At 39.0% G+C, this 12,099-nt stretch overlaps 1 protein-coding gene across 5 annotated transcripts in view; it reads right to left on the reverse strand.

Moving 5' to 3' along the window:
- Positions 1–11,344, reverse strand: part of SLC2A2 (solute carrier family 2 member 2) — a 32,491-nt gene extending 21,147 nt beyond the window's left edge. For 3 of the 5 annotated variants that reach the window (XM_074031400.1, XM_074031399.1, XM_045386629.3), the window contains exons 1-3: positions 11,277–11,344; positions 3,352–3,444; positions 3,228–3,276 (exon numbers count right to left, since the gene is read on the reverse strand). Coding sequence is in view for 2 of the 5 variants with exons in the window: in XM_045386629.3 (XP_045242564.2) it covers positions 3,228–3,276; positions 3,352–3,365 (63 nt within the window). In the remaining 3 variants the exon portion in view is untranslated. The remainder of the gene's footprint in view (positions 1–3,227; positions 3,277–3,351; positions 3,445–11,276) is intronic. The other 2 variants (XM_005546383.5, XM_005546379.5) reach the window with 1 other exon arrangement.
- Between the last annotated feature and the right edge of the window lie 755 nt (positions 11,345–12,099).

The raw sequence follows: 12,099 nt of genomic DNA on the forward strand, positions 1-12,099 counted from the left end.
GTGGCTCACACCTATAATCTCAGCACTTTGGGAGACCGAGGTGGGTGGATTGCTTGAGCTCAGGAGTTTGAGACCAGGCTGGGCAACATGGTGAAACCCCGTCTCTACGAAAGATACTAAAAATTACCCAGGCATGGTGGCACACGCCTGTAGTCCCAGCTACTTGGGGGGCTGAAGCGGGAAGATTGCTTGAGCCTGGGAGGTTGAGGCTGCAGTGAGTCAAGATGGAGCCACTGCACTCCAGCCTGAGTGACAAAGTAAGACCTGGGTCTCAAAAAATATATATATTCTGCAAGCTAAAAAGATACATTTTCATGCTAGTATTACTTCTGCACAGCAGGATTTAAATTGACATATACATATCTTAACAGAATCATAAAAGTGGATATAAGAAAAAAGACTGGAAAAGTTAAGATGAGGGTCAAAAATAAAGTTAGCATACAGAATTCAAACACTAGGTGGTATATCTTTGTTGGAAGTGAGCTACAAATTTACCAGTAAACTTCCTAGCCACCAGGGCAAAGAGAGGAAAACAACCAGGTGTATTATTGATGAATTCCTAAGATAACAATAACTTAGTGGCCCTTGAGAAGGCATTGAGACCTGAAGGAAGTTTCTCCTGTGGGTCCTCATAGAGTTAAGTTTGTAACAGAATGAACAACATTGAAAACTAAATTTCATGGAGCCATATTTTGTAATGTGCTTCATATAATTCAGATGAATTATAGGACATGGGAGGAAGATGGCCTCATCTTCCTTTCAATGATGATTTGGTCACTATTTAGCATCAGTGAGCTGGGAGGGTACTCTCTGTAAAGGACCTGGAATGCAGCTGCTCTGGGTGACTAGTTATGGGCAAAGGCCTATTTGGTAATGCCAGCTGAGTGAGGTGAATAATTGAGCATCCTCTTATAAAAGAATTCTGATCAAGACATTTGCCTCAGGCCGGGTACCGTAGCTCACGCCTGTAATCTAGCACTTTGGGGGGCTGAGGTGTGCGGATCACTTGGGGTCAGGAGTTCAAGACCAGCCTGGCCAATGTAGTGAAACCCTGTCTCTACTAAAAATACAATAAATTAGCTAAGCATTGTGGCTGGAGCCTGTAATCTCAGCTGCTCAGGAGGCTGAGGCAGGAGAATCACTTGAACTCAGGAGGCAAAGGTTGAAGTGAAAATCTCCAGCCTGGACAATAGAGCAAGACTTTGTTTCAAAAAACTAAAACAAAAACATTTGCCTCACTAGAAGGCTGCCTTATATGAATAATATGCATAGAAAAAAAAAGCTGGAAGGAAATATCCAAAATGTTCTCAGCAGTTTGCTCATTCTGGTAGAATAATTATGAGTATTTTTTTTCTAATACTGTCTTCAGTAGGCATGTGTAATTTTCATAACCATACGAAAGTGTGATTTTAAAATCCTTTCAAATAATCCTAAATGTCATTCAGCTGATAAAAAAGGGCTTAAAAATCTCTTATTTAATGGTGTTTCAGCAGCAATTTAAACACAAAAGGAAGGGCCTGTATATAGAGAGAGCACTAACTTGGATGCCAGCATGGGGATCGCTGTTTTCAGCTCTGGCTCTGGGACTTCGATTGAAGGATGTGAAACCTTAGCCTAAGCTTCCCTTTAAGACTGGAGGGAATGGTTTAATTTTTAAAAATTTTTTAAATTTTTATTTATTATTATTATTTTGAGATGGAGTTTCGCTCTTGTTCCCCAGGCTGGAGTGCAATGGTGCAATCTCGGCTCATTGCAACCTCTGCCTCCCAGGTTCAAGTGATTCTCCTGCCTCAGCCTCCCGAGTAGCTGGGATTACAGGCGTGTGCCACCATGCTGGGCTAATTTTGTATTTTTAGTAGAGCCAAGGTTTCTCCATGTTGGTCAGGCTGGTCTTGAACTCCTGACCTCCGGTGATCCGCCCGCCTCAGCCTCCCAAAGTGCTGAGATTTCAGGTGTAAGCCATTGAGCCCGGCCAGGGATGGTTTAATTAATGATGTGATAAAGCCTTCCACAAAAAGAGAAGGGGCTCTATTAATCAAGTCATGGTGATGTTGAGTGTTAAATTGTTAAATGATGTTAAATTCCCGGAAACCTGCTAAATTGGCATGTGTTGTCATCACCCACACAAAAGAGATATGACCCTCGTCTCTTGATCCCCAGCACTATGCCCTGGATCTCTTAGCCTGCCACACTCCTGATGATTGTGGCACCTAATCGGAGCACATCTTTCAGTAGGAAGCAGCCCTTTTCAGGTGATGGAATATGGTCAGCGTGTATTTCACATATCCACACCCTGCAGTATCTTTCATTTTCCTTGGGGCCCGATGTTCTAAAAGAAGCAGAGGAAATATAATGGACTTATAGAAGGCATCCAAACAATGTTTGTACCTTCACTTTATGCCACCTCTTCCCCAAGTTCCTCTTCTCTCTTTCATTAATTCACTCCTCTTTATTGAGTACCTTCTTTATGCCAACTACTGTGCTAGGCACCAGTGATAGGAAGAGGAACAATTCATCAGTCCTGCCCTCAATGACCTCACAGTCTAGTTAGAGCAGAGGGGAATGAAGTCCTGGTTCCCCAACTTATGGGCTGTGGGAACTGAGAATAACATACCTCTCCCGTGTATTCATTAAATACCAGAATAAGGATGCACAAAATATATGAGAAAAATGGTTGAAATAACTTGATTAAAAATTCACCCAAAGAGTGATCATGGAGAAAATCCAAACTTTGTTGAACTTCTTGAATATTATTCTAAAGTTTTATATTACTTTACTTTGGATCACTTATTGAAGACAGGAATGGTGGGGGAAGGACCATAATCTCTTTTAGTTTAGGGCTTCTTAAGGTTTTAATATAGACTGGAAATTGGCATAATAAGGTTGTTGGGAGGATCCAGTTGGGGAGATCATATGTTAAAGTACCTGATGCAAATAAGCAGGTGCTCAAAAAATGTGCCCTGAGTGAAACATCCTTATTCCCTGGCACTTTTCATTCATGTATGCCTGAGAGCTCTGAATGAATGTTGCAATGAGCTCTCTTTTTTTTTTTTTTTTTTTTGAAGTTTCCTTCAGCACATGATATTCTGCCTGGAGTTTTCTGTGAGCTCAGCAAACAGCATAGTCAGAGATTAAGAATTATTTATTGCCTCCTTTTTTTTCCCCCCGTGATTGTTAATTGAGGAGTCAAGGCCAAGTTATCAGCTTTGGAACAGTGCACATCGTACCTGACAGGCCAGGATGACCTTGTGTCTCCCACGTGGACACCTTTTATCTCTGTGTATGAGGAACATATGATATCTATCACTGACAGAACTTGCCAAAAAGAGAACTTGTACATATTTCACTTGCCTGTTGAGGTGCATTGATCACACCAATGTCATATCCAAACTGGAAGGAACCCAGCACAGCGGTGATGACAGTGAAAACCAGGGTCCCAGTGACCTGCAGGGGGAGAGACACAGGGCAGGGAAACACCAAGCAATTTTAGTTTCCCATCTTTCTGCAAGGCTGCAGCTTGAACTTCTTACAGGCTCCATAGGCTGGTTCTTTCCCCTCAGTATGGATTTGCAGTATGCCCTGTGCTCCAGGCTGGCAGGTGCTGTTCATACAAGAATGTGAGAGCCATTCATCATTTCCCCTATGCTGCTAAAACTCAGAGAAGTTTGGGACAGCTTCTTCCAGGGGAGGAAACAAACATTCTTTTCCATATATGTGTATGAGAATAACATACCTCTCCTGTCTATTCACTGGATACCAGAATAGGGATGTATAAAATATATGAGAAAAATCATTGAAATTACTTGATTAAAAAAATCCACCCAAATAGTCATCATGCAGAAAATCCAAACTTTGTTGTTTTATATATATATATTTGTTGATATATATATGTTGAAATACATATATATATATTCAGAATCAGGACTGAGAACTAGAATAGCTGCTGACGGAAAGGAGCCACCAAGGTAGAGCCATTATATCATTGGGAGCAGTAAAATAAGACAGCAGTAATAAAGAGATGGGGAGCTCTTTTGGACATTGACATGGTGACAAAAACACCTCAATACTCATATAAGAGGCATTAGCCTTTATCATGTTCTGCATCAACATCCAGGGAAGGCTACTTTTCAGGATTTGTATCTAGTTCAGCCTAGAGTTGTAGGATAAGGGCCATTATTTTCTCCCCAACTCCATGTAGCTACAATGAAACTGTGTAGAAAAGGGGCAGAACATTCATCCCCATGAACTCATGTGATAGCAAAATTGTAGAAAGAACCTAAATATTGTTTAATGGGGAATAGTCAAATAGATTCAGATACATCATAACACATACATCAGATACATACCATATGCTATGCAGCAGTTCAAAGGAATAATATGATCATGTGTACTGACTTATAAGTGGCGAAGGAAGTTATGTAATCTAACTTTTTTAAAGGCTTAAACATGAGTTTAATTGTTTGATTTAAAAAATAAAACAGTTATTTGATTTGTGTATGGTGTATATAATTCATAGAATGTTTTCTTGAAGAATAAATGAGTTGATGGTCCTTGAGGAGGAATGTGAGGTTGGAGAAGGAGAGTGAAGGAAATTTTTTCTTGTATTCATATGATTAGACATTTCGTAAGGAAAATATTTCATGTACATTTACATAATTTAAATTTTTTTAAAAGCTTGGGATATAGCAGGAACTTTGTTGTGTAAATGAATGAGTCACATCAACATGGATTCCAGTTCTCACTCTCTTAGTGGGTATATGACCCAAACCACTTCCCTTATAGGAGCTTCAGTTTTTCTCTAAATTTTAGGGTGATACTAAATCCCCCTATCCTGGTATAAAGCCCCAGTATAAAGAATAGCAAATTAGCCAGGACCCCTCATTACCCTGAAAAGCTGGAGATCAGAAGCTTCACAAAGTATTATCATAGAACCACCCTGGGAGTCCATGAAATTATTTAGTCCAGTAGTTCTAAAACCAGACCCTACTTGGAGAGCCTGTTACACATGTAGCTTCTTGGAGACAGCCCCAGACCTTCTACTGGATTAGAATCTCTGGGGCAGGGATGAGGAATCTGTAGGTTTACAAGGCTTCCACCCCTTTCACTAATATTGCGGATATCTATACAGACTTTCCCTCCTAACACTTCCTTCTCTGAAAGAAAGGACTTCAAAGTTGGCCCCAAAGATATGGTTATATGATACATATATATTGCCCAAAAGAATAATATATATGTGATATATAATATTGTATAATATGTTTATTCGATATAAATTGGCCAGGCGTAGTGGCTCACACCTGTAATCCCAGCACTTTGAGGGACTGAGGTGGGCAGATGGCTTGAGCCCAAGAGTTCGAGACCAGCCTGGGTAGCATAGCAAGACCTCGTCTCTACAAAAAAATACAAAGATTAGCAAGGCATGGTGGTGTATGCCTGTAGTCCCAGCTACTCGGGAGGCTGAGGTGGGAGGATTGCTTGAGCCCAGGAGGTCGACGCCGCAGTGAGCTATGGTTGCACCACTGCATTCCAGCCTGGGTGACAAAGCAAGACCCTGTCTCAAAATATATATGTATATTTATTTTACATATTTATATATCATTTACATCTGATATTTATCACATATCTTATGTATATTTATATATCATTTATATCTTATATATAAGATATAGCTTAACATTTTATGTTTATTACATATGAATTATATATATTACACATAAAATGCATACACACAGTATATGATATATGGTCTATGTGATTATGAAAAATTATTAGAATTATCCTCTAAAATGTAACTCGACATCTAAAACTCAGTGAGTGGCTTAGATAGCCAAAGCTAAGATGGAGTTTTATTTACTTAGTTGGTGGTTTCTCCTTAAATCCTTTTTCCCCTCAAACTGTTTCCAAGGATAGGGATTTTCATCCTTTTTACAGGTAGTAACCATTGTCAGACGTGACGGGATAAGGAGTACCCTGAGAGGGCTTTAACCCACCTCCTTCATACTCTCCATCACTAAAATCAGTACTATCTGATGTGAGATGCAATGCAAACAGATTCAAACCCTAATACTACTTATGCTTACTGCATGCCTGTTCACTATGTGGATTATCTCATTTACTTCTTTTATTGGTTTTCTATTGCTGCCATAACAAATTACCACCAGTGCAGCAGCTTAAACAACACAAATTTATTTATCTTAAGGTTTAGCCAGGCAGGGCAGCTCATGCCGATAATCCCAGCATTTGGGAGGTTGAGGCTGGAGGATTGCTTGAGGCCAGGAGTTCAAGACCAGCCTGGGCAGCACAGCGAGATGCCCATCTCTACAACAACAAAAAACATCTGTAGATGGAAGTCTGGTACAAGTATCATTGGACTAAAATCAGGTTGTTGGTAGGCTGTGTTCCTTTCTGGAGGCTGTTGGAGAAAATTTGGGTTGATGGTGGAATTCAGTTCCTTACGGTTATAGGTCTAAAGTCTGTTGTTTTGCCCTGGTTATAAACTAAGGGCCATTCCCAGCTCTAGATGCCACCAAATATCCTTGGCTACTGGTATTCTTCTTTCATCTTTATAGCCAGTAATGAGAACGTCAAGTCCTTCTCATGTTACATCTCTCTGGCACTGACAATATTACCTTAATTTCATCTGTAAAGTATTTTGCCACATAAAGCAAGATATTCCCAGGTTCTGGCAATGAAGCTGTGGACATCTTTGGAGGACGATTATCCTGCCTACCACATTCTTCATGGCAGCACCATTAATGTCCCCATTTTATAGATAACTAGATTAGTTTAACATCTCTCAGCTAGTAAATAAAAGAACAATGACTTGATTCCAGATCTTATGCTTTTAACTTCTTGTTTATTTCGCATCCCTCATTAGTCAGATACAGACATTCAAAAGTCAAGCACATCTGAAAAATCTAGGACCATAATCTTTATAAATTAAAAAAGCTAAGAGCATACATATCCACAGAATTTACCACTTGTGGGTGTTTTGCTGTTTGGCTTCAAACACCCAGAAATCTGAACCACATTTTCCCACCACCTACCACACAAATCCCTTTCCCCCTACCTACCAGTAGAAACTTTTGGTGAGGTCTCTGGACAAAAGTCCAAAAAGGCAAAGCCTACTCAGTTGCTTATCTGTAGCTGAGCTGAAGAGGAACCTCAGGTCTTCCCACCACCAAGCCCAAGACCGCAGTATACTTCCCCAATGTCATCCCTGCATTTTCTTTTCTTCTGTGGCACTTAGTTTCTTAGTGACCGCCACTTGCTACTTCATCCCTGGGTTTCTGCTCTCTGGGGGTTCTCTCCCTGTCCCCCTACCATACAAACATGTAATTTACTTCTCCTTATTTTAAGAGTCCAATCAGCAGCTATGCTAATGGTGAGCAGAGGCGACACAAATTGAAGTTGGGGTGATAGCAATAGCTGCAGCAGATTTACTCCCCTATCGTCTCCATTAGTTCTCCCCTGTCACTTTACATACGCAGCCTAAGTCACGAAGTCCCACATTACTTTGACAAAAATGAAAGCTAATTTTTAAAGATGCTGGATCTCCCATCCTATTCCTTTCCAATCAAATTGTTCTAAGTCCTTGCTATAGAAATTCTGGAGCTGCCTCTAAGATCAATTTCTCATTTTATTAGAATAACAAAAATAGCAACTATGAAAGAGATAGGAGAGTTTTTAAACATTTAGAAATCTTAGCGTGTTATTAAAGTCCTTGTCCTCTGGCCTTCCTGGTTTCTTTTTGAGGGTTGGCTGTGGTCCTGCCACCCCAGGGCCTGCAGTTCCTTACTTTAACTCCCCAAGAAAATTTCACCAGGTTGGTCAGATAAGGAGCAATCTCATCCATTTTAAGCAGGTCACTTGAATTTCTGAGAATTTCCAACAAAAGTGATTATCCCAAATATCAAAATCTCTGAAACTGTTTGATGGCATTTCCTTTTGCTTTCTTTTTATCTTTTATTTTCAGGTTTAATTCCCCTCTCTGAACTCCATGTTAAAATGGCTCCCTGCCCCTCTTCTTTCTCCAATGTTGTGAAATGAAAAGAAGTAATGTTTATAGTCAGCCTTGTATGTGGCTTGGCTCTAGACTTGGTCAGAGGAGGTTTTGTTTCTAAGAGGGGAAATTTCCAAAAACGACCAAGTCTTAATAAGCCCTGTCAACCTTCATCCATCCACTATAATGTCCAAGAAGTTGACATAAGAAAAAGTACATAAGTGCCACTGAAAATAGCAAGAAATTAGAGAGGATCTTAACCTATCCAAGTTCTGAGGTTCTAAATGGTTTGCCTGTTTTCTCAGCAACCCTGTAGGTAGGAATTATTATTATCGTTTCGTGTATGGGGGAGCTCACATGGAAAGAGTAAATGACTTGTCCAAAGGCCGCATACCCAGGAAGTACAGAAGATCTTCAAGCCTTTTCTCTTAACTTCTTCATAGGCTACAAAGTGTTCAGCTTGCACTTTAAAAAATGCTGCCTTCATTAGGAGCCTCATAACTTTAAGTTAGAGAAACTAGATTCCATATCCATTTTAAAATATGCTGCTGGATAAATGTGGAAGGGCAGAATAAGCAAATGGCTGAACTTCAACATAAAACAGAATGTAGTGTTTATATTGTGGCTCATAAGTCATATAGGGTCCATTAGAAAAAACAAATAGATGTGGGAGTCAGAAAAGCTCCAAAAGAGTCCCAGCTGGGCTCCTAACATCACTGAGTCTAAGTTTCTTTGCCTAGAAATGGGTATAAAAATAGTTAATGTGATTACTGTAAAGACTAAGATAAATAATGTGGTCTTCCTATAAACAGTAAAAGGGCTACAGGACAAATGCATCTTTAATCATGTCTTTATCATCACATTCATTTCTTTTGTCGAACAACCATGTGTCAACTTTTCATACTTTACGAGTACTCTTTGCAATACCACAAAGTACATGAAATCATTCCTGTTTTAGAGATGAGGAAACCAGGGATGAGAGAGGATTAAGGAGCATACCTAACACCACACAGCTAGTGACAGACACTCTAGGGTGGGAACCCAGAGCTGATGATCTTAAACCCCACTGCTAACCTACAGAGCAGGTTGTCCCAGCAACTACTGATTGACTAGATAGGAAGGAGAAGCTTATACCCTTTTCTTTAAACTACATGTCTCCAAAAGCTAAACCAAAGGTGATTTTGCATGCACCTTTGGAAAATGCCAGGGGCTTATCGAGTCACAGAATTTTTAAGTTGAAAGAGACCTTAGAGAGCAATGGATTCTTGTCTGATTCCTCCATTCTTCAGTTGTAGAAACTGAGGTTTCACAGGCCAAGTTGTTTATGTTATTTGTCTGATTTCTATGAACATTTTGGGCATATTCAGAGTGACAACTCAGGTCTCTTAACCCCAGTTCCTTGCTTATCCTACTTCTTTCAAAGTCTGGATAGATTCGCAAAGCTGAAAAACATTGCACTTTACCTCAGTTCTCATTCTTTCTGGGTTCCATTGTTAGGCAGTTCCTTAGTTATCAAGAAAAGATCTACAGCATAGTTTCAAAAGCCCCTGAAAAAATTAATGATAGTTTTGAATGAAGCTTGAACATCTGCTATGTGCCAGACACTGTGTTAAGCACATTACCTTCCTTTTTGCAGTATCTTTCAAACTTTAGTTATTTGATTACTACCTTCATGAATTTTGCAAAATCTACATGCCACCTCTGTAGCTGTTAACTTAATATTTGTCTTTATATTGACCTTAAAGTTGTAACTACTTTAGCTTTATCCTGGGCTATAATACTCATGAAATCATGATGTGCTAATTATTCTTTAAATGCACATTATATAAACACTATATAAATAGTTTTTTATAGCATTTATTTAAACTTTATATATAAACATAAAACATATAGTGTTTATATAATACGTATTTAAAGTATTTATATATTTATAATTTATATTTTATAATCAATTTATAATATAAATACTATTTAACTAATATATATTTAACACAATAATTATATAACTATTAACGTTAAAATGTTTGTTGTCTAAGCCTCTCTAATATCATCTTATTTAATTACTCCCAAACTCTACTAGTATAATCCCTGAATATCCCATATTATGTCACTGAGCCCAAGTTTCTTTGCCTATAAAAAGGGTATATTGTATCCCAATATGTTCTTGTTTTCTCATAATAGAGAAAACCCAAAGCTCAGTTAAATAATGTAACCCAGGCCTCACAGCAGATTACTGGCATTGCTAGAACCCAGATCCAAGTCTGGCTGACTCCAAAGCCAGTGCTGCTAACCATGCCATCTAATGACATAAAGGAATGTTCAACAGAGTAACTTGCACCAGATCAGAACTTAAAGGTGAGACTCTACAGGGCACAGATGGATTAAGTTATATTATTGTGTGTACAGGGGTGGGTGAGTTTATTTAGGAACCATGTATAAGGGAGCAAGGACACTGTATCCTTTATATTTTTAAGTTTTTTTTTAAAGTATCATATCTAGAGAGAAGTTGAAACAGTAGTGCAGTGATCATTCCATAACCTTCGCCTTTATTCACCAATGGTTAACATTCACCACGTTTGTTTAACTCTCACTCTGTGTGTGTTTGTGTGTGTGTTGTTTTGGCTGAACCATTTACAAATAAGCTGTAGACATTTGTGTCATTTCACCCCTAAATACTTTAGCATGTACAAAGAGCAAAGACATCCTCCTACATAATTAGATACCATTATTATAACCAAGAGCGTGTCGTTGATACAGTAATATTATTTAAGATGCAGCCCATATTTAAAATTTCCCAACTGTTTCCAAAGTTCCCTTATTGCTGTTTTTTTCTTCCTTCCACAATCTAAATCATTTGTTGCATTTCGTTGTCAGTTTTTCTTAGTCCCTTTTAATCTAGAACAACCCTTCTACCTCTTTTGTCTCTCCTGCACTGACATTTTTTAAGATTCCCGATGAGTTTTCATGATTAGATTTAGGTTAGTCTGCCTTTTTTTTTTTTTTTTTTTTTTGGTTAGGAGGGGACATATTTCTTTAATAATATGGTTACGCACAATTACTTGAAAAAACTTATGCAGACTAGTCAGTTAACTGAGCAAAAATCCTTAAAACCCCAATTACTGAATAAGAAATAGTTTTTCAATTGGCAAAGTAAAGAGAATTAATTTTGATCTGTAGTAGCTATACCCTACCTCCCCCAAATCCTCTATATGACTTGAATGTATTCCCCTATCTCCTGAAAACCAGAATTGAAATGAATATAATGCTGCTTTACCTTATCTTCTGTCATTGTACTAGTTGGGAGTCTTCCTGTCAATTCCAGGTCTTGTGTGAGTGTGGCACATGCACCTGACTAACTCCTGCCTGTTTATTCGCAGCTCTGCCTAGGCCTAGTTATGCATTGCAGGAGGAGGAGCAAGGAGAGGGAGGAGTTGGGCTACCCAGACCTAAGAGTCCAAGTCTAATCTTCTCAGCAGCAGCTGAATATTGATGGAAATCTAATCAATAAGTGCTTTGCTTTAGCAACCTGTGGCTTCAATGCCTTTGTTCCACTAGGAAAGAAAATGGGAGCAGGTCCCTTAGGCATGAGTTACAAACCAGAGGCAATCACATTTCAAGGCATGTGTTATGTGGCAGTAATTGGGAGCAGGTGAAAAGAGAAATCTTTGGAGGCTTTTGTAGAAGAGGAGATATGTTGAGCTGCCGTGCTGTGTTGTGGAGCATGGGAGACACACTGCACTCTGCTCCACAGAGAATTAGTGCTGTGGTGTTTCTGTTTAGAGCTGGGCTGTGTGGCCCGAGACCATTGTTGACTTGAATGGTTACCTGGATGAGCTTTGGATAGTTACAGACTTGGGTTTGAATCTCAACATTTTACTGGGGAGTATAACCTTAAGCAAGTGGCTCACTGTGACTTTTCTCTGATTAGTTTTTAATTTTTGCCTGACAGAAGAGAAGTAAGACACATTTTGTTTTGTTGAGTGGATTAAATGAGATAATATGTGAAGGTGTTTGGCATAGTCTTAACTTACAATAAGTACTTAGCAAATGGCGGTGGTTATTGTTATTACTGTTATTGCTTCATGTATGTCAAGAAG

This window comes from Macaca fascicularis, chromosome 2, assembly GCF_037993035.2.
Source record: "Macaca fascicularis isolate 582-1 chromosome 2, T2T-MFA8v1.1".
Classification (NCBI taxonomy): Eukaryota; Metazoa; Chordata; class Mammalia; order Primates; family Cercopithecidae; genus Macaca; species Macaca fascicularis.